The following is a 21,609-nucleotide window of genomic DNA, read 5'->3' on the forward strand; positions in this document are numbered from 1 at the left end:
TTGTCACACTTTTATCAACTGATGACAATGAAAATAGATAATGCATAAATTCCATTAACACTTTTTAGTGTGCATTTTTACAATAGCACATATATACATATATCTGTGTGTGGGTGTAGATAGATATATATAGATAAGATACAGATTTTTTTTTTTTTAAAGAAAAAGTCCATAGTCTCTCTAAAGATAATCTTGATAGACAAATGATTGCAATTCTTAGACGATTTCTGGTAAATAACCTACTGCTCGGGAAGTTGCATTTCTAATAAACAGCTTGAAGGCACTAACATTTGAAAGTCCCTGCTCCAAAAAGTTGAATTTATTCAACTTTCATTAAGAAGATTATCTATCATCCATTGACAGACGGAAAAATACTTACTCATTTCTGGTTCAGCAGTGAGATCTGCAGTTACAAAATTAGAGGGAAATAACCCCATGCCTTGATTGGTTTCACCTTTCCACCAGTTGGGATCACTATAAAGAACAAAAAAAGAATACTGATTATAATAAAGATTTTTATTTCTATGAATCTTTCCCTTTTATAGTGTTTAACTTGCATTATTACCAGATTTGAATCCCACAACAATCCAGTGAAGAATAAAATGAATATATCATTATTACAAATAAGAGATGAGGACTCAGAGAAAATAAGAAGTTATTAAACACACAGTTCTTTATTTTTTGGAAGGCTGGTGAATGCTTTAAGGAACTAATAAAAAGCTCTAAACTCTCTCCCAAAAAAAGAGGCCCCACACTTAAGAATTGTTCATTTCAGGCAGTTTGTGGGCTCCAATGTAAGAATCCTTTGTAATGATATATAGTAGGTTCTTAATCAAGATGTCTATTCTTGTGCTCTATGTAGTACATATCAGCAACTTTTTCCCCACAAGAAAACACATATCACAGATGACACTGTTTATAGCACAAAACATTTACAAGGAACACACTTTAAGGTGCATACTCATGTTCTTCACTGTATCCCAGTGTCAAAAAGAAAAACTAGCAAGCTCTCAATAAGTATTTTTGAATGAATGATCAAGGTTTTGTGCAATTTCCAGTAAAACAGCTCAAACATAACTTCATTTTCTCCTACTCAAGAAATCATACTATACTGTGATATTATAGAAATAACCTTAAATCTATTTGAATTGATTTTAAAAAACCATTTATTTACCAAGTTTAGTACTTCATTATCAGTAACAATTTTCATGTAAACATATAGCTGTAGTAAGAGACAGATGCACTGAATCATCTCCCCTATGATAATGTAAATGCAAATAATTCCTTGTAAAGTGAATTTGTTCCAAACAAATACACTAAATAATAAATAAATTCACTATATTCTGTATTTCTTACAAATTTCATAAATACATATACATGCATATTTGGCATATTTTCTAAAATCTTAACTTTTTTACTAATTTAATAATCTATATTATTAGATGGAACCAAAAATGAATAGATGAAACTAGGCCTCCAAAAAAAAATGTTTAAGTATTTAAACAGATTTTTAAAAATTAAACTAGCCAGTATAACATAAGTAAAGCAACCAACTGTCATACAAAGAAAATAGCTGGATCAGTATTTTTTTCTATTGCATTTGGTGACAGCATCCAATAGGAATAATATGAAACACAAAAGTAATATGTTATATATTTTCACACGAATGTTCCTTCACCTGTCATCAAGAACGGTAATAATTTCCCCAGCTTTAAAAGTAAGCTCATTATCTTCAGCAGCTTCAAAGTCATATATAGCACGAACTTTTCGGCCTTCATGTTGGTGGTTAGTTAAGAGACTGGATGTGCTTGGATACAAAGCGGAAAGAGTGGTGGACTGCTGCCTTTGTTCCTTCAGGGACAATTCAATGGCTAGAAAATAATGGGTTTAAAATGACCCAAAATGTTAATATATCCAATAATCCAGAGAAGTACAAAAAGATATCTGAAGGTAAAAAATATTCTTCTCTCAGTAGTATAGCTGGGAACTAGGACAACAAAAATCATTTCATCAATTTTATTCATTCATTCACAACTCAAAGTTAAAAAAAATAAACGAGCAAGAAAACTGAACAGCATGATGACTATTTTTTACTGAACTAATACAATCAAAATGATTCTGGGTAATAAAAAGATATAAACTCTTAGATCCATTTTAAAAATTTTAGCTGCAGATATATTCTTTTGTCTTTTCAATGTATTCCTATAGCCTGAGTTCCCAAAATGATAATCAAAATCACTTGAGAAGTAAAGAGTCTCAAGCCTCATTGGGGACTTAATATAAGAGCCTCAAAGGTAGCTGCTGAGAACCTGTATTTTATTGCTCCAGAGATAATTCTTATATAATCAGTCTAAGAATTGGAATTTAGAAATAACTACAGTAAAGTCTCACCTAACAAATTCCCCAAAATAATTTCAAATGTGACTCCTCTATCTCCACCACTCCTCCCCCAATGCAGGTCATCACCATGTGTCACTCGGGCTCTGCAATGTAATCTTAAGGGATTGATTACTCTGCTTTCAAATCAACTCTTAACCCCTTCTTCCCTTCCACCTCTGTTCTGGATCAATAAAAGACCTAAGGAGAAAATAAAACTTTAAAACAATCATAGGAAAATATATTTTAGGATCTTGGTGTAGGAAAAATATGTCTTAAGATATAAAAAAGCAAAAATAACAGAAAAGCAAAAATTTTGACATCAAAATTTAAAACTTGCTTGATAAAATAGACCATTAAAGTTAAAGTATAAGCCAAAAATCAACTATATCTACTATAGATATATAGGCAAAAGATTAGCATCCAAAATAAAGACTTTCTACATATCATTATGTTTTCTATTAAGAGACTCAACAGAGAGAGACAATCAGAACAGGTAATAAACATACAAAAAAAGGAATCAGCCTCACTAGTAATAAAGGAAATAAAATTTAAAATAATAGGACATCATTTTAAACCTATCAGATTCATAAAACCTAAAAATCTGACAATACCAAATGTTATCAGGAGGTTAAAAATAATAAATAGCTTTCATACATTGCTGATGGAAGAGGAAATAAAGCTATTTAGCAAAACTGAAGATATGCCTACCTCATGAGCCAAGAATACTTCACTTTTAGTCACACAAAATAACCACACACACACACACACACACACACACACACAAAGAGAGAACATGTACAAGGATATTCAATGCAGTATAATTGTTATAGTAAAAATAAAAACCAGAAAACCCAAATGTCCATCAGTAGGAGGAAAATTACAGTATGCATTTATTAGTAGATTGGAACAGTAGTTAAAACAAATAAATCTGACTTATATGTCTAATCACTAATAGATTTCAAATGTTGCATGAAGAAAACAATTGTAGATAGATGATACCGAGAGTATACTATTTATGAAAAAAAAAATTTTGTTGGTCACAAAAAGTTTTTGGTACAGTTTATGGATATTTATAGGTAAATTGTGTAGTAAAAATATTGACAAGTAAGACATACATGATAGTCACCTTGGGAGGGGAGAGGAAGAAGTGATACTGAGGGGAAAAACAAAGTAGATTTCAGCTTTAGCTGTAAAGTCCTATTTCTTTTAAAATAGCTCAGGAGGAAAAATTAAGTGACCCATCTTCTTGCCACCATTCAGGGACTTTAAAAAAAAACACCCATACCTTTTGCTAAATCTTCCTCTTCTTTTTTGTTAGCCACAGTACCAGGATCCTTGGCTACGAGAGCTGGGCTTGCTTTTGCTTGTTCTGCAGCCTAACAAAAAAAAACGGAACACAATATTTGAGGGTTGATCTCAAATATTCCTATCCTACCTAATCTGCACAGGAGCAAGATCATTCTTGTCAATCTAAAACAAACTTCTGAAGAATAAAGAAATCCAACTGGAGCAGCCTGCGAAGGAGAAGAGTTAGAATAGGAGAAAACAGACTGAGGGCAATTGGACACTTAGAGCCAGCAGCCTAATAACATTGTACAGACTTGTGTAAAGAGGATAAACTAAAAGCAGACAGTATGCAAACCAAAGAAAAACTAGAGATTTAAAAATTTTTAGAAAAATTATAAAACTGGAAAAAAAGCTGAGAGAGGGAGATGACTATTTCAAAAACAGATAGCTTAAAAAAAAATTTTAGTATGTATTTAAGGGTTGTATTCTATTGCTTGCTTCCAGATCAAAAGTCAGGGTGTTATCTTTAGGGACCCAGATTTATATATAAAAATATAAATGCTCATAAAATTATACTTTTTGGTAAACCAAAATACTTGTAGTTAATTCTGGGAATATATTACTGTCCATCTTAAATATATTTTGTAAATACGGCAGTATACAAGTAAATAAGTACATAAATTGAGTCACACTGCTAAGCCTCAATGGCCTCTTAGTTTTTCCATGGCAATCAAGGCAAATCAGACTCTACCCTATCTTACCAGTCTTATTTTCAACCATTCTATCAGTTATCAGAAACTGCTAGCACATATATAGATATATTATATGTATATAATACACACATGCATGCATACATACATACACATACACATATATACACACTGGTTCTTCTACACCTGACACACTTCCTTCTACTTATGTCCTCCCGCTGGTTCTTTTTACTCCATCCACATTTTTCCCTGTTGAGTTTCAACTCATCACTGAGTAAACAGCTAAAATATCACTTTCGCAGTGAACCATCCCTAAGCCTCTTAATTAAGCATTCGTTCCTTTGTGTTCCTCTGATAACAATTTCAAATAAGGTGCTATCACATGGATAGTTAAGAATGCAGGCTATAAAGTCAGGCAAACATGGGATCAAATACCAGATCCATCCTCTTTGTGCCTCAAGTCCTTCATCTACAAAATGAGGATAACAGCACCTACACAGTGCAGGATATTAAGAGGATTAAAACAAAACATGCAGCTTCCAAAACCAGATAAAATGGGGGCCCTTCAGGGTTTAAAACAAAAAGTATAACACTGTCTCCTGGGATCTATAATGCATGTAGGAGGATATATGTCATACATAACATGACTATAGCATAAAGGATGCTGAACTGGGAGTAGGTAAACCCTATATTGTTGCAAGGTTTCTAAATTTTACATGAAGTAATATAATATTAACTCAAAACAGATTTTTAAATCACAAATGTATATTGTAATTACCAGAGAAACCACTAAAAAATGAAATTCTAATTTTTAAATGATTGTTGAGTAAATTAAAGGCAAAATAGTATAATAAAATGCAGTTCTATATTCTTCAGTTAGTATATTTTATAATGTCAAATACAAAAGGCATTTATTTTTAGAAAAGCTGATTACAAAAAAGCTTTTTACAGTTCACTTCATAGAACTTTAAGTACTTTCAATTATGATCCATCTCTTGTTTTAATCATTATATGACTGAAAATTGAAGGTATGCTTTGGTCAGAGGCAACCTTTTTCATAATATGTAAAATTTTTTCACAATTTGGTGACTTTCACAAAAAAGACATAGTGATCCTTTGTGCTCTATGAAGAAATGTCTATTAGTTAAGAAAAAAGTGCAGAAGAAGCTGCATTAAGCCCTGCATTCCTGCACTGCACACTTTTCAAAGTTCCTTTCTATCAGGTTCTAAGTGTAGCAATGACACTTGTCTTATTAACTAGCCAAATAGAGTAGCAGTGTAGCATTACTTTTATCTCTATATCAAAAGTTAGTACCAAAAAACCAAAATCACAGCAACATAAAAATAAGTTAAGTGACTAAAGTATGACTTTTCTTAATATTTTTATATTATTTCCTTTCTATACTTGGATAAATAATAAACAGCCCTAGCCAGTGTGCCTCAGTGGTTGGAACGTTGGCGCACGGAGGGTCATGGGTTCAATTCCCAGTCAAAGGCACATATCTAGATTGCAGGTTCAATCCCCACCCCAGTCTGGGTGCGTGCAGGAGGCAGTCAATTGATGTCTAGATATCTGTCTCTTTCTTTCTCTCTCTCTCTGTCTCTCCTTCTCTCTTTCTCCCTCCTTCCCTCCCTCCCTTCCACTCTCTCTAAAAATCAATGGAAAAGGTATCCTCAGGTGAGAATTAACAAAAATAAATAAACTTTAAAAATTCTTATATTTTCAAAGGCTTTTGTTAAGTATGTTAACAAAGATCTAGTCTGACTAAATGTGATGACAAACAACTAAGTGACTTCAAAATCCAGAGGGACTTCTACAGTTGATCCTAGATGATACATTTTTTCATTAAATATGAAGCTCCTTACAAATAGGGTTTTCAATGACACACTTTTTAGAAACTACTGTAAAAAAAAAATCACCATTCTACTTCATCATATTTTACTTTATATGCATTTTATATGTTTCTTGTGGCTAAATGATAGTAACTATAACAAAATTAGCTTTCACATATTTTGTAACATCTAGACCAAGGGTGGGGAACCTTTTTTCTGCCAAGGGCCATTTGGATATTTGTAACAGCATTCACGAGCCATACAAAATTATCAACTTAAAAACTAGCTATGAAAAAAGCTCCTAGATTTATTAAATTTTGAGTCCCACACCTGCGGTTGCCTTGGCAGGGCCAGAGCAAATGACACATCCTGCAGGCCGGATGTTCTCCACCCCTGATCTAGATGAAAAGAAGGAAAGTAACTCTTAACTTTACTGTTGCTGATCTATGTCCTGAATCTTTTGAACAGGAGAGTAACCTAACATCTACGCCAATCAATAAATAAATTCTCTTGCCAGTGTTCACTCCACTTCTCGTCCTTTGAAGCCCAGTCAGGACAGACACATATCCACTAACCTCTATATCAAACGGAAGGCAGGATCGTGTAGTGGAAAGAACACTGTACTGAAAGTCAGGAGGCCTGTGTTCTACTTCCAGCTCTGTCAACTACTCTTGCCCAAGTGGCCCTGGGCAAGTCACTTAACCATTCTGGGTCTGTTTCCTCATCTGTAAAATGAGGGGATTAAATTAGAAAATCCCTAAAGTTGTTCCCACAACTAAGACTCTAGGTTAACCAAACAATGCTATATATCAAATATATCATTAATTCTTCCTTCTCTTATAACAACAAGTCTCCTTGTGGACAGATGTGCAGTTTTCACTTGCACTGAAAGCTGTACTCTAAAGCAGTGCTTCTCAAACATCAATGTGCATACAGAATCATCTGGGGACCTTGTTAAAATGAAGATAATAAATCCATGAGTCTGGAGTGGGACATGAGATGCTGCATTTCTAACAAGCTTCCAGGTGATACTGATGATGATGGGCAATGAACCACATTTTCAGTAACAAGCTCTAGACTAGGTTCTTGAGGCAAAGAAATTGCGTCTACACTTTGGTTCTCCGTAGTGAATCTACTTTGATAATTACACATTGCTTCTATTGTCAATAAACTTGTAAGACTCTTGGATTATTTTGCATAAAACGATTCCTTAATTATACAGTTTTAGAAATTATTCTGAGAATAGTAAAAGCCAGCTGTCAATTATGAATGAATACTTCTAAAAGATATAATTTATCATTGTAAAACTATTCAAAAGCCAACTTTTTTCAAGTAAGAAGAAAAATATCCTTCCTTCCTCTCCTAAGTATATTTCTGGTTTTTTACAGTTCAAGAGTACACAGATAAACTAGATATGCCTTGGGAAGAAAGCCTAGAAAAGTCTGGATGAATCACCTCATGATTCCCTGAGGTGGTCACAACCCTGAACTTGAGCCCTCCACAGCTCAGTTTTCTGCTCATGCTTTTGTACCACTCAGTATATTTTACTCCAATCCTTACATTTTAAACCCCCTTGATTAGTGGGACATCCTAAAGGATGGTTACTTAGAGTAGAAAAAGAATAAAACAGATAGATATACATGAGGATATGTTTATTGATTTTGGAAAGGGAGAGAGAGGGAGGAAGAGGGATGGAGGAAGAGGGAGAAAGGGAGGGAGGGAGGGAGAAAGGGAGGGGAGGGGAGAGAGGGGAGGGGAGAGAGAGAGAAGGAGAGGAATGTGAGAGAGAAAGATGGATCAGTTGCCTCCCATACTCGTCCCAACCAGGGATGGAACCCACAACCTAAGTATGTGCTCTGACTGGGAATGAAACCCGAAACCTTTTTTGTGTACGGGGAAAACACTCCAACCAACTGAGCTACCCAGCTGGGCCCCTTTCATTTTTAATATGACAAATTAGAGATCGGTCTCATTACATACTTTTCTTTTTGAAAAGGAAAGTTAAGCCTTTCTGTCAGTCATATTTATTAGAAGAAAGGGAAAAGGTGAAGGCAACTCGTCAGTTTTTATTAAGGGAAGAAATGCTTCAGGTGCTTCTCTTCCCACTGACTCACTTGTATCTCCTTCCTACTTTTAATACAGGTATTCATAAATTTCATAATCAAAAGAACCTCTAAACTCATCCTTAAATTTTAAAGCTATCCCGCTTTCTTACATCATAAGAGCATTTAACAAGGCTGTTACTTGATATAATAATTTTGTCTATATTATTAAAACTAAATTAAAAAATTTTTTAATTGCAAAATGTTAAAGCAAGTTCATTTATAAAAAAGGAGAAACAGTGGGGAAGTAGAAGTTGGAACACATTAATATTCCACTATATTTTTATGGCACCTCTAAATGCAAGATTATTACTATTAACAAAAATTCCTTTGAAGTAATAAAAACTACCTGGGTTTGGAGGGGGGGGGGAATTAAAATAAACACAGCTACTTTAGAAAAATAAATTGTAGCACACACACAACTATACAAAATACCTGAGAACCAACCGCTGGAAACGTAACTCCTTGTTCCTTAAGGTTCTTAATCATTGCCGATATTAGACTAAGCTGTGGATCATTCTTAAATTCATCTGTCCATTCAACCATGAGGGCTTTTAATTTTTCACATACTTTAGGATGACCCTAAAAATAGAGAAAAAATTAATAAGATTTTATCTGTAAATAATCAGCTGATAGAGAAATATACCTGGAAATAATCAGTTGATAGAAAAAGATCAGTAAGCCAAATATGCTTGAATTGTAAGTCATTTTAAATGGTTTTGTTATTTAAGTTTTGTGTGATTAATGTTTTCATTAAAGTTTTCATACCAAAAAAAATAAATAAATAAAATATTAATTTCCCGGCCAATGATTTAATGTAGATACCTTAAATATAAAAATTATGAAGTGTTGTAGTTCTCTTTCTAAATCACAAATTAACCCTATGGACAATACATAAGAAACTATAGGTGGTTATTAAAAATAAACTAATTTTATTTTCACACTATGAAAAAACAAGAAAAGATACCTTCTTAAACACCTCACATGAAATTCAAACAGATTAAATAGGTAATAACCTATTTTGGAGGTCAGAAAGACAGAACTTTTCAGAGTATTTTAAAACTAACACAGCTTTGTATATCAGGAAGAGAAAGAAGGTAGTTTGTTTTGCTTTTTGCAAACCAATATTATAAAAAGTTAGAAACAATAAGTGGCGCACTTCCTTTATTCCTAATTCCTGATTTTTAATGTGTTTATGTGTTTTTTTCCAAGCTGCTTAATTAGTTAAAGTCTGAGTTGAGGCCCACTGCATGTAGTTATCCTTGGAAACTTTATTTCTACAAAATAATACCTCACCTAAAGTATAAAACCAGTATGTTTATTCTAAAACATTTGGGGCTCACCCAAGAGCATGCTTGTGCCTTTCGCTTTCCCCTCCCCTAAGGCACCTCACCTCTACCTTCCTCATTTCTAAGCTCTAAGGACCTTTCCTTCGTTTCTATACCTGTTTCCTTTTTTATTTATTTTACTTTATTTTTCCATCATCATGTATCCCCTCTATGCCCCTTTCCACCTCCCCCCTGCTCCCACTCTGCTCCCCACAATCACCACATTGTTGTCCATGTCCATGAGTTTTTTGGTGTTTTTTTTTTCTCAATCCACACCCCACACTCCCCAACCAGAGCTATCTGCCTGCTCTCTATCTATGAATCTATCTCTGTTATGCTTGGTAGTTCAGTTTGTTTCCTAAGCCCATTTCTTCTATGAATTACTTCTACCTCTGTGATTTTCCAAATAAAGATTCTCTTATTAAATAAATAAACAAACAAAACATTTGGAAAGAGAAGTCCTTTCTCCTATAAGTAGCTGTTTTTCAAAATATTTGTTCATGCTACTAAGTAGAAGTTTGAGTACCACATCTTCAATTAAATTAGAGAAAACATAATAGTCTCTTCATAAACAGTGGTATGTTTCGATGGATATTCAGGACATTCTAAGAATGGTTACTGCCCTGGCCAGGTGGCTCAGTTGGTTGGAGCATCATCCCATATACTTAAAGTTTGCGGGTCTGATTCCCGGTCAGGGTACATACCTAGATTTGGGTTTGATCCCTAGTCGGGGTATGTGAGGCAACCGATCTATATTTCTCTCTCACATTGATGCCCCTCCTTTTTTTCTCTCTCTAAAAACCAATAAAAACATATCGTTGGGTGAGGATTAGAAAAAAAGAAAGAATGGTTATTAATTAATAGAAAATGTCTAAGTATAACTTAATAAAGCAGAACAGGAAAAAAATTATCACATAATCATGTTTGAAAAGAAGTACAGAATTTTAAGTTCTTATTTCTGTACTGTTTTCTATGAAAAACCTGAAAACACTTATTTTTCCAATAAAGGCATTTTCCCTTTTAACACTTAAAAATGCTTTCTTGAGATATAATACATCCTCCCACCCACCAGAAAAGAAGACAGAAATAATTGCCTCTAGAATGCACAGATTTTTACTGGGAAAACTCTCATATTACTTAGTAACTTAAATTTTTTAAAGTCTTAAAATTGCAGGATTTGAATTCTTTATTCTATAGTTAAGTAGATATACAGTATTAAAATCCTGTGATGGTCAAGTAGTGGCCTTATTCATATCAAGATGAAACTCAACAGTGCCATATTTTTGGAGTACTTCTGAATACTTCTACATTGGGAAAATAAATCTGTGGCTACAAAATAATTATGTGGTAACAAAAACTGTGCCTAAAAACTGACTGGTATTATTTAATCAGAGAAATACACACATTTACTTACCAGATGAAAGGAATGATAAAGAAAAAAAAGGTTAAATATATTCTAATTTGGCTTGAAAAAACCAACTCTTAAAGTTATAAAAGTGTTGTTTCTTCAGCAAAATGTAACATTTACTTATATATTGGATAGACATAGGCAAGAAAGAGTTAAAAAAAAAAAAAGGCACAGACTAGTCCTCTGTGATTTAAAATGTAGGGAACTGAACAATAAAATACATAAAGAAAAATCACTGTCTGAATTCATTTCTGGGAATAATGTTCCTTACCTTATTTAATACGTTGCTTACTTCACTAGCAAAATCTCTTGAACATACTTCTAAATGAAAAATTTTGCCACAGTTTGATACACATGCTCCTAGAAGCTAAAAGCAAAATTCCCAAGTTAAAAGGGCTCAATTTCAGCAGGTAATTTTGTGATAGAACCTAGAATCAAATCACTCACAGTCAGAGCTTGCATAGCAACATGAGGATCTTTATGGTTCACCCTCCTCATAATAGACCGAAGACAATCTTTAGGTCTAAAATATGAGAAATGTAACAATCAATTAGTAGTACATCCAGCCGCCCCTCCCCCCACAACTATACTAGGCAATAGGGAGACTATGGTAAAGAAGTTTAATTTTTATTAATGACACAATTGAAAAATTGTATGCTGACAAGTTCCTTTACATTTTCAAACAAGATTAACAAACTCTTTTCCTTAGCAATCATAGGTTAGGCACTGTAGGCTAATTTTGAGTGAAAAAAGTTTTGAAAATAAAATGGTAAAACAAGACTTCCACTTCCAGTCATGATGGAATAACTGGAACCAGACTTACACTCCTGCTATAAACAATTACAAAAAAAGAAAAATATATGTAAAACATACACTGAGGTAACTGTTTAGTACACAAGACCACAGACAGTGCATAATGATGATCTCTAAGAAGGAATACAAATTAGATAAGCCAGACCTCTGCCTCAACTTCTACCTAGAGGCACTGTCCAGATATCAATATAGGCTTTCTGTCTAAAGACAGTTTCTGGATCTCAGTGCAGAGAAGGTGATCCCAAGAAGAGAACAGTATCTCACTGAGTTGAGAGGACAGAAATCAGAATTCAAAAGGCTGAGGGAGCTAAAATTTGAAGGACAGAGTAGAAGGAACTATATGAAGAAAGAGTTCTATATACCAGCATAAGGGTTCATTTCAATTTGCTGTGGGAAAACCCAGGCACCACAAGGTGGGCAAAAGTGAGATCTATGTGTTGAAGAGCCAAACACAAAACGACAAATGTATGACTTCACTTACGTGAAGTAACTAAAACAGGCATATAATTAGAGACAGAAAGTAAAAGAGAAGTCATCAGTGGCTAGGAGGAGGGGGAATAAAGAGTTCTTTACAGTGTATACAGAGTTTGGGATGATAAAAAGGTTTTGGATGTGATAGCTGCACAACTCGGTAAATGTACTGAATGCCACCGAATTGCACACCTAAAAATGGTTAAAATAGTAAATTTCATGTTACTTGTATTGTGCCACAATAAATAAAATGAAAAAAAGAAAAAAAGAGAAGTACCGATACATACTACAACGAAGATAAACCTTGAAAACATACTAAGTGAAAGAAGCTGGTCACAAAAACCACATACTGTTTGATTCCATTTACACGAAATGCCTAGAATAGGTAAGACTGTACTGATAGGAAGTAAATTACTGGCTTCTGGGGCTGAGGAGGGTTGAGGAAGAAAGCGTTAAGGGTTTATTTTTGGGGTGACAAATGTTTTGAAATTAGACAGTGGTGACAGTTGAACAAACATCTGACTACATTAAAAACTAATGAATTGATGGATTTTACGGTATGTGAAATAAGTATGTAAATATAATCACACACACAAAAGGAAAAACATTATCAAGTGAACTGGATTCTAATGAGCCCTGGAAAATTTGGCCAGTAAGAATAATTATCCTAGGAAAGTTCTTTAAGAATGGAAAAAACATTACCAAGCATCATGGTAAAGAGGGGGGGAAATTCTTAACAGAGAAAAATTTGGATAAAAAATAGGATATCTGTTTCTAAGGATGTTTCATTGCCTGTTGGGAAGTTTCCACTTCAAGAGCATGGGGTAAGAGAAAAACATAAACAAAAGAAGTAATATTTATTGACTACCCATTATGTGTCAAGCATTCAACTATTAACAATTCTAAAGCTCTTTTTCTACTGATTTTGCATAATATTAAAAGTATCTGATAGCACCATTAGACTGAAGACATTATATATATATATAACATTTTGCCTTTTTAACAGTTGGACTTATTTTAGGAGCCAGAATCTGTGGCCCCATGCTAATTTTTGCAGTTATAAAAACCATGTTGATATAAAAACACAAAACCAGCATTTCAAAGCACTAGTAAAAGCCATATATAAAAAGAATTATCCAAATAGCAAAATTAAAACCATTAAAATTAAAGATCCAATGATAATTTAGCTTAGTGAATGAACATTTTTAGAAAGTAATCCTTTATACTTGCTTTACTACCAATTTTTTAAGGTTTTTTTTTTTTCCAATCCTTATTGGAGAATATGCTTATTGATTTGAGAGAGAGAGGAAGGCGGGGGGGGGGGGGGAAGCACACACAAACACAATGACAACACATGGATGTGAGAAACATGGATGGCTGCCTCCCAAATGTACCCAGATTGGGGATGAAACACACAACCTAGGCATGTGCCCAAATCACGAATTGGACCAGCAATCTTTTGGTGTACGGGATCCAACGTTCTAACTGAGCAACCTGGCCAGGGCTACCACCAAAGTTTTAAATAAAATTTCTGGTGTATTGGTTGTAAACCACTTTTTTTAAAGTAAGAAAATCTAAAGTTGTGATGATTTTGTAAAGGGGAGTCGAGAAAGGGGCTCTGAAAGGGAACTTTTACTTTGTATTTCATTCATTTCTATATTGTTTGGATATTTTACCATAGCTATTTTTAAAACTAAGGCAAAAGATATCTCTGGCACCAAAACAAAGTTGGCTATTACACCATAAAAAGGATAGGGCTGCAAAGCCAATCAAAATGCTTACAAATGCTGATGAACACTTTATGTATGTCAACACAGCAGTATCATTTAAACTATAAGCTTAAAAAACTCACTTTGGAATTGTGTATAAAACTGGCAGTATTCAACAATACAAGTGACCCACAAAAATTTGATACTATCTCATTCTCTTTTGTGCATTTTTTTTTTTTCAATTCAGTTTTTCAGTATTTCCACAAGACGATAAAAAACCACAGGTGTGACTTGTTATATTTTGATTATTAAATCCTACAATTTACTGAAAAATTATTATTAAAGTACTGTTTTAAAAAAGGTTTAAGAGTTAATAAGTGAATTTAAAGTAGGTATATTATGATTATTAACCTCTGAATGACAAAAGAAAGTTGACCACATACACAGTATCTGTAGTTTATCATCTAATCAAGTATCCTTTTGAGAGTGAAAGGGAGTGCCAAGTGAATATAGTACAGGAACAGCAGACATAACTGGAATTTTCCAAGGCACACTGGATGTATGGGAAACCCCAGCCAAAACTGTTCATCCACAAAACCATCTTTTTATGCATAAACCTGGGTCATGTAGTTAGTTCATGAGGTTGAGGGGGAAAGAGGGCAGTACTTTCACATAGTTGTGGCTTCTACTGGCCTTCTTCTCAAATTGTAGATGAGACAGAAAACAGACTTTTCAGGAATCAATAGGTAATGTCTAACCCTCACCTTGACTCTGGGCTGAACTCAGTGACCTGCTTGACCAACTGAATTTAAAAGAAGTGATGTTCTGAGATGTACAGTTCATAAGAAGCCATGCAGATTATATACCTAGGTCTCTTAAAACATTTGCTCTTAGGATGTTCCCTCTGGGAACCCAGCCACCTTTCTGTGAGAAACTCAAGCCACACGCAGTGGATAGCCCTAGCTGAGGTCCTAGCTGATAGCCAGCCATCAACTACCAGCCATTTTGAGCATCCATCCCAGTTAGGCCTTCAGATGACTCCAGTTCCAGCCACTATCTGACTGCAACTTCATGAAAACCCCAAGTAAGTAGTGCCCAGATCTTAATTAATTCACAGAACTGAGAAGATAATAGATTGCTCTTTTAGGCCACTAAGTCTTAGCATGGTTTGTTATGTAGCAACAGAATAGCCTCTAACAAAGTGGGCTGAAAGATGTCAGCTTTAAACAGTACTAACTTGTGTTATTTAGAATTATTTTTCATCTTCCTTTTTAAGTAAAATTTCCTTAACTGTTTATCTCCCCCATCTTGAGAGTTCCTAAAGACATGGTCCAGGGCTACACTGTTCATCCTGGGTTCCTTACTCCCTAGCCAGGCCACATAATAAATTCTCAACTGAAATTTGAGAGAAAAATAAGAATTATTTAGCAACTATTGTTGCTCTCCAGTGACTGAAGATAATACACTCTCATTCTGCACGTTGCCTAGAATAGTACTGTCCACATGGTTGATGCTCAATAAGAAGCTGTTGAGCTATAGAAAATATATTTTGTACTTTTCACTGTTGTACAGTAATTATTATTTAGAATTAAATATTCTCCCTTATAAAGCTATTTGTTACCAATTTCTGCATGTCTTCCACTGAGCTTGTTTTCTACGTGAAAAATATACATACTTTCATAAAATGTATTTCTCAGAATTATAGTAAGACCATAAGGGAAAAATGCACAATAAGTAGTACTGGAAGGAACACAGGATGTGAGGGAATAATAAACACAAATGAAGTATTTTGTAAAAATACATGCTACAATAAAATCTGCATGTGCATTTAGGAGGCTACAATGGTTTCTATCACCTACCTTTGTAAGGGTAACCAAATTCATCTCTCTCAAAAACTTCTCAAAACCACATTTTGATATTTTAAAACTTTTTGTAAGACGTAGCCTCTCTTTCCCTTACCATTAGATGGGAAAACAAGAAGATAGAGGTAAAAAAACACCACCACCAAACGAACAAAGAAAAAAACAGGAAAGGAGAATTCTCTCTTATCTCTCCCAATTTCCCAACCCCAAAATAACTGTTTTTCTTCCATGTGATAAAGGACAATAGCATAAATCACACCATTGTAAAATGTAATGGAATAGTACCATTCCAGGGGTTTGTTTGCAAAATCAAGGTTATAATGGGAATACTGCAGTTCATCAACTGTTCTTGATTAAGGGGTTACCTTTTGAAGAAAATACTCTGTCATCTCTCAAATATGCTCAATACAGGCAATCTTTCCTCAATTACTGAAGCAAACTTACTTTTAGCACCAGGTGAAGAAGTTAGCTTGCATATAGGGCCATGTTGTTTAAAACATGCTTACTCTGAGCAAGACTCGCACTCAGTGAGACATTCACAGTCTTTAAGAGAAATGGGAACTAAAATTGTGAAACAGCACATATAAGCTGTTCACTAAATGAAAAGCAGGGACAAGTTCTTAGGACAAGTAACACTTGAGGGGCTGTAAAAGAATACAGTTAAATTCAATAAGTTAAATATGCATATGATATAGCTCAAATCTATTGTCAGAGGATCAAGGAAAACTTAAAACTAATTTTGCAATCCTACAATTCTCTTTTCAAATAATAATGAAATTTCAAATCTCTTTGAGAATAGCTCCAAGTAAATTTCCAAAATTGTCACCACACATTATTTATAAATGTCTATCCACTTACATCTATGATGTTGTGTAGTTATGACAGATAGATAGCTCCACATTAGTCCATAGTCACCAGTTAGTGAGATTACCTGAAAAGGTCCTTCCATTAATATATAAGGAGAAAGCCAAAAATATTTAATAACTTTGTTAGATAAAGAAGTCAAGATTTTGTGGCATCTTATGCTTTATAAAGCTTTTTCTAATTATTTCAAATTATGTCTCTACATCCCATTTGAAAAGTACTTTTGTATCATAAAAATAATAAGTTAAGCTATGATAAAAAGGTTATTTTATACTCTTAAGGAAATTATTACCATTGAAAGACAGTAAATTTAAATTCTAATTATTGCATCTATTACTAAATCAATCAATGATTCTAGAGCCATCAACTTCTCAAAATAAGGGTACAATCTCTTCATTATCTCCCTCATGGGGCCCTAAAAAAGAATAAAAGGACATTTTCCTTAAAGTATTGCAAATATAAAAGAAAAACAGTAAAATATATATTAATAGCAATAATAATATTAAGCTCAGTTAATGAATGTGCTCACATAGTTCTAATTACCTATGAAATAGAACTTAAAATGTATAAAGACACTAGTAATATGTTTCTAAACAGGAGCACGCCTGGGTGTTCAGGACAGAAAAATTATTTGTAGAGTAAGACTATCTGGCGTATCACACACCTGGGTCCCTGCCCAATCAATGTCAGTAGTAACCCCATCAGTGTAACCACCAAAACCATCCCTAATAGAGCAATACTGCCAGGGCTGAGAACCACTGTTAGACAAAAGCAGTACTGTGGTACAGTAGAAAAAGATTTGTAGATTGACAGACCTCATTTGTAATAGGGAATTCTTATGCTTATCAATATGCTATTACAATATTAGAATGGTGCCAGGGACTTAGAGACAGTCAACAATGTTAGTTCTAGAAAGCACAAACATATCTTATTGTTCTGTCAAGTTACTTTTACAACTTTAATTTTCAAAGCTATTTTAAAGCGATTTAAATTTTACATTTTCATCTGACATGCTATAGAAAGTGCTTTACTACAACTTACCATTCAAGAATATACAGGGGTGGACAAAAGTAGGTTTACTGTTTTGAGTATGTGAAACAGTTAATAAAAGCTATTGTAATAATTATAACCTGCATGTCTTTTTCCATACAAACTGTAAACCCACTTTTGCCCACCGCCCGTAAGTGTATCTATATTGTGGAGGGAGGGAGAATAATGTGTATGCATAGCTTTTATAGGTCTTTTATACTTATACTTAGTATATAGTGCCTAGCAGGCACACACTGTGATATGGGAACTCAAATCTTTGCTGAATGAAGTCAATACATATATATGTATATAACTGTAAGGGAACTCTAATATAAAATGTGAAAGAAATCAGAACTGGAATGAATAATAGCTGTATATTCACTAACATTCAAAATGTGTATTTGATTTGTAATACACATTACATAAAATACAGTCTACACAACATAAGGGGGAAAAGGGGGAAACACTGAGTACAAATATCAAATTCTCAAATACAGTAGGTATTTCTTGTATGATGAGTGGTGGGACATGAATATAATAGACAATGTTATTTGGCTATTTAAAGAACCCAGCGATTCCATTTCCAGGAATATATCCAAAGAATTTCGAAACACTAATTCGAAAAAAAATAGGCAGCCCTATGTTCACTGCAGCATTATTTACAATAGCCAAGATTTGGAAGCATCCCAAGTGCCCATCAGTAGATGAGTGAATAAAAAAGCTGTGGTAAATTCACACAATAGACTGCTACTCAGCCATAAAAGAAGAGGAAATCTTACCTTTTTCAAAAGCATGGATGGACCTGGAGAGTATTATAGTAACTGAAATAAGCCAGTCAGAGAAAGACAAATACCATATGATTTCACTTATATGTGGAATCTAACGAACAAAATAAATAAACAAAACAGACACAGACTCATAAATACAGAGAAAATAGACTAACAGCTGTCAGAGGGAGGGTGTGGTTGGGGGCTGGGTGAAAAAAGGTGAAGGGATTAAGCAAAAAATTAAAATTAAAATAAAACAAAAAAACCCCTCATAGACTCACACCACTATGGTAACTATCAGAAGGAAAGGAGGGTGGTAGGAGGTAGGAGAAAGTAAAGGTGAGATAAATGGTGATGGAAGGAGACTTGACGTAGGGTGGTGAACACACAATACAATGTACAGATGATGTATTATAAAATTGTACACCTGAAGCCCATATAATTTTATTAACCAATGTCACCCCAATAAATTAAAAATTTACAAAAAACAAAAAAAGTTCATGATCCCAAAAGACTTTATCAGAAAAGAAAGGTAACTAAACTTCTACATACTATGAAAATTATGAAAGGATAGATAACAGTCACCACATACTTAAATTGAGTATGATGATATTCTGAATTTCCCAGACTATATAACAGTAAGGTATATTTCAAACAAAACGTAATGCAACATAATGTATAAGAGAGAGAAGAATCACTAAAACTTTCAATATAAAATTGGTATGTCTTAGTAATAATTTTAACTTTCAAATAACTGTTCACTATAGGCACTGAAGGACACAGCACAGAGAACTGAGCAAAAACATAAATCTGGGAGTAAAAAATCTGACTTTAATTTTGCCTCTCTACTACTACAAGTCACATTAAAATAAGGAAACTTTAATTTCCTTATCCATGAAATGATCTCTACAGTTGCTAGAATTCTATAGGTCCCAATCTATAAAATACATGGTGTTTTAAAAATCATACTAAAATACAAAAGTAATATCACTGTCCAGGGCAAACAAAGATGAAAAAAAAGATCTAATAAGATCTTATTCCCTAATCAGGAATGTGGCTTCTGCTACTATCCCCACTTTCTCCTGAATCCTCATCCATCATCTTAATTTCCCTCTAATTTAAATTACATTAAAGAATCCCAAATTTGGATCAGATTCCCATCTGTAAACTGGAAAAACTACAGTACTTAGAGCTGCTCTGATGACTACATAAAATATTTATAAGGGACTGAGAAAAAACCTGGCAAATAATAAGCAGTCAATAAATGTTGGCTATTATTCTTAAAAGAGGACTTAAAAGACTTTGAAAATTAAGGCCTGGAAATTGAAGATACGATTATAATAAAATATATACTGCAAGAAAACTATTTCTCTCCCTGATTCTGCCCTTCTAACTTGAAGAAGTCTAGGTCAAAGATTAGTTTTTCCTTAAAAAAATCAGGATACAGTAGTCTATCAACTTCCAGTTGACTGTCAGAAAAAGTCACAGCCCAAGTCGAGGACAGGGCAATAGAAAGCCAATGAAAAATATTTTTAACAAACTCTTTCCAAAAGGCTTATACTTTTCACAAAATGTTAGTAATGACTACTATTTTATCCTTCTAATTCTGTTTGAATAAATCAAAACTTACAACCTAAGTAAATCCCTTAGCCAAGTTAAAAAAAAGGTATGTTTTCCACCTTCAGTCAACCTAAGCAAGGAGTTAAAATATAAAATAATAGCACAAATTAATCTCACTGTCAATTACAAAACTTTAATTTTAACTTTGTTGTGGAGAAGCAATACCTATGCTCACATTTTTTACAAATAATATAAACAAATCAATCAAAACTAACAAAAGCATTTTTATTATGTGGAGATGTGTTAAAGAAAACTGGTACTACCCTTCTGAAAGTTCTCTTGATTCTAAACAAACAGACTTTTCAGTCCACCATATGACCTCATTGGCTAGGCACTTCTCAGTACTTACTCATACACTGGAACTGCACACTAAAAATCATGTGAATATCTTAGGCAGTTAGAAAAATATTTTCAGAATGCTCCTAAGGCTTTAAGTCCAGTATATTCAAACATTTCAGGCTTTTAAAAAACCCTATAACCTATATGACACAAACAGGAATTACATCTATTAGGTTTCCTGAAAATTAGACAATTATTTAAAATTAATGAATAACTTTAATAATTATTAAAGTATGTTAAATATTCTATATGTCACTAATCAAAACTGATGCTAAACTAGAAAATTATTTCTAAATTTGTCAATTTTTACAACAAATTTAATACTGAGAGACAGTAAAAAATATATATTTCTAAGTCTGACAGGAAATATTAAGAAATTACAAATGTAGAATAGTGTATACAATATGCCTATTGTGTATGAATAAGGAAAATATATTCATATCTGTGTAAAGAAACAATGGAAAGATATAAGAGAAACAAAAGTGGTTATCTACAGAGGATGAGGGAGAAAAAAGGGATATTTATGAATGTTCATCTTTTTAAATTGTTTTAATGTCTGAGCGATGTGAACATGTATTTATTTTTAAAACAAAAAAGTGCATTTATTATATAAAAATACTATAAATTTTTTTAAAATAACAAATACACACACACATACATATATGTAATTAAAGAACAGAACAGTAGTAAGATTTTTTTTAAGAGGCAAAGAATTGAGAGATTTTCAAAACATCACTGAGCCCTGGCCCGCACTGCGCAGTGGTTAGAGCATCAGCCGGTGCACCAGAGTCACAGGTTTGATTCCCGGACAAGGGCACCTACCTAGGTTGCATAGGATCCCTGCCCCAGTCAAAGCACATTCGGGAGGCAACCAATCGATGTGTCTCTCTCACATCCATGTTTCTCTCTATCTCTCCCTGCCGCCCTCCCCCCCCCCCCCCCCCCCGCCACTATCTCTAAAATATCAATGGGAAAAATATCCTCAGGTGAGGATTAACAAACAAAAACCACCACCAGGAGCCATGTTTTTGAGTCATAGTTCTGACTAAAGAAAATTTCACCGTAATGGCTCTTTTTTCCCCCCTTAA

At 33.8% G+C, this 21,609-nt stretch overlaps 1 protein-coding gene across 4 annotated transcripts in view; it reads right to left on the reverse strand.

The window, feature by feature from the left end:
• Nucleotides 1-21,609, reverse strand: part of STAM (signal transducing adaptor molecule) — a 65,762-nt gene that overhangs the window by 20,220 nt on the left and 23,933 nt on the right. Inside the window, exons 3-8 of one of the 4 annotated variants that reach the window (XM_081152131.1) lie at nt 11,495-11,570; nt 11,319-11,414; nt 8,747-8,893; nt 3,665-3,755; nt 1,679-1,871; nt 380-474 (exon numbers count right to left, since the gene is read on the reverse strand). In XM_081152131.1, coding sequence (XP_081008257.1) covers nt 380-474; nt 1,679-1,871; nt 3,665-3,755; nt 8,747-8,893; nt 11,319-11,414; nt 11,495-11,570 — 698 coding nt within the window. Of the gene's footprint in view, nt 1-379; nt 475-1,678; nt 1,872-3,664; nt 3,756-6,854; nt 6,930-8,739; nt 8,894-11,318; nt 11,415-11,494; nt 11,571-21,609 lie in introns of those variants that run through there. The other 3 variants (XM_081152132.1, XM_081152133.1, XM_081152134.1) reach the window with 3 other exon arrangements.

Source organism: Miniopterus schreibersii (assembly GCF_964146895.1).
Source record: "Miniopterus schreibersii genome assembly, chromosome: 1".
Lineage (NCBI taxonomy): Eukaryota > Metazoa > Chordata > Mammalia > Chiroptera > Miniopteridae > Miniopterus > Miniopterus schreibersii.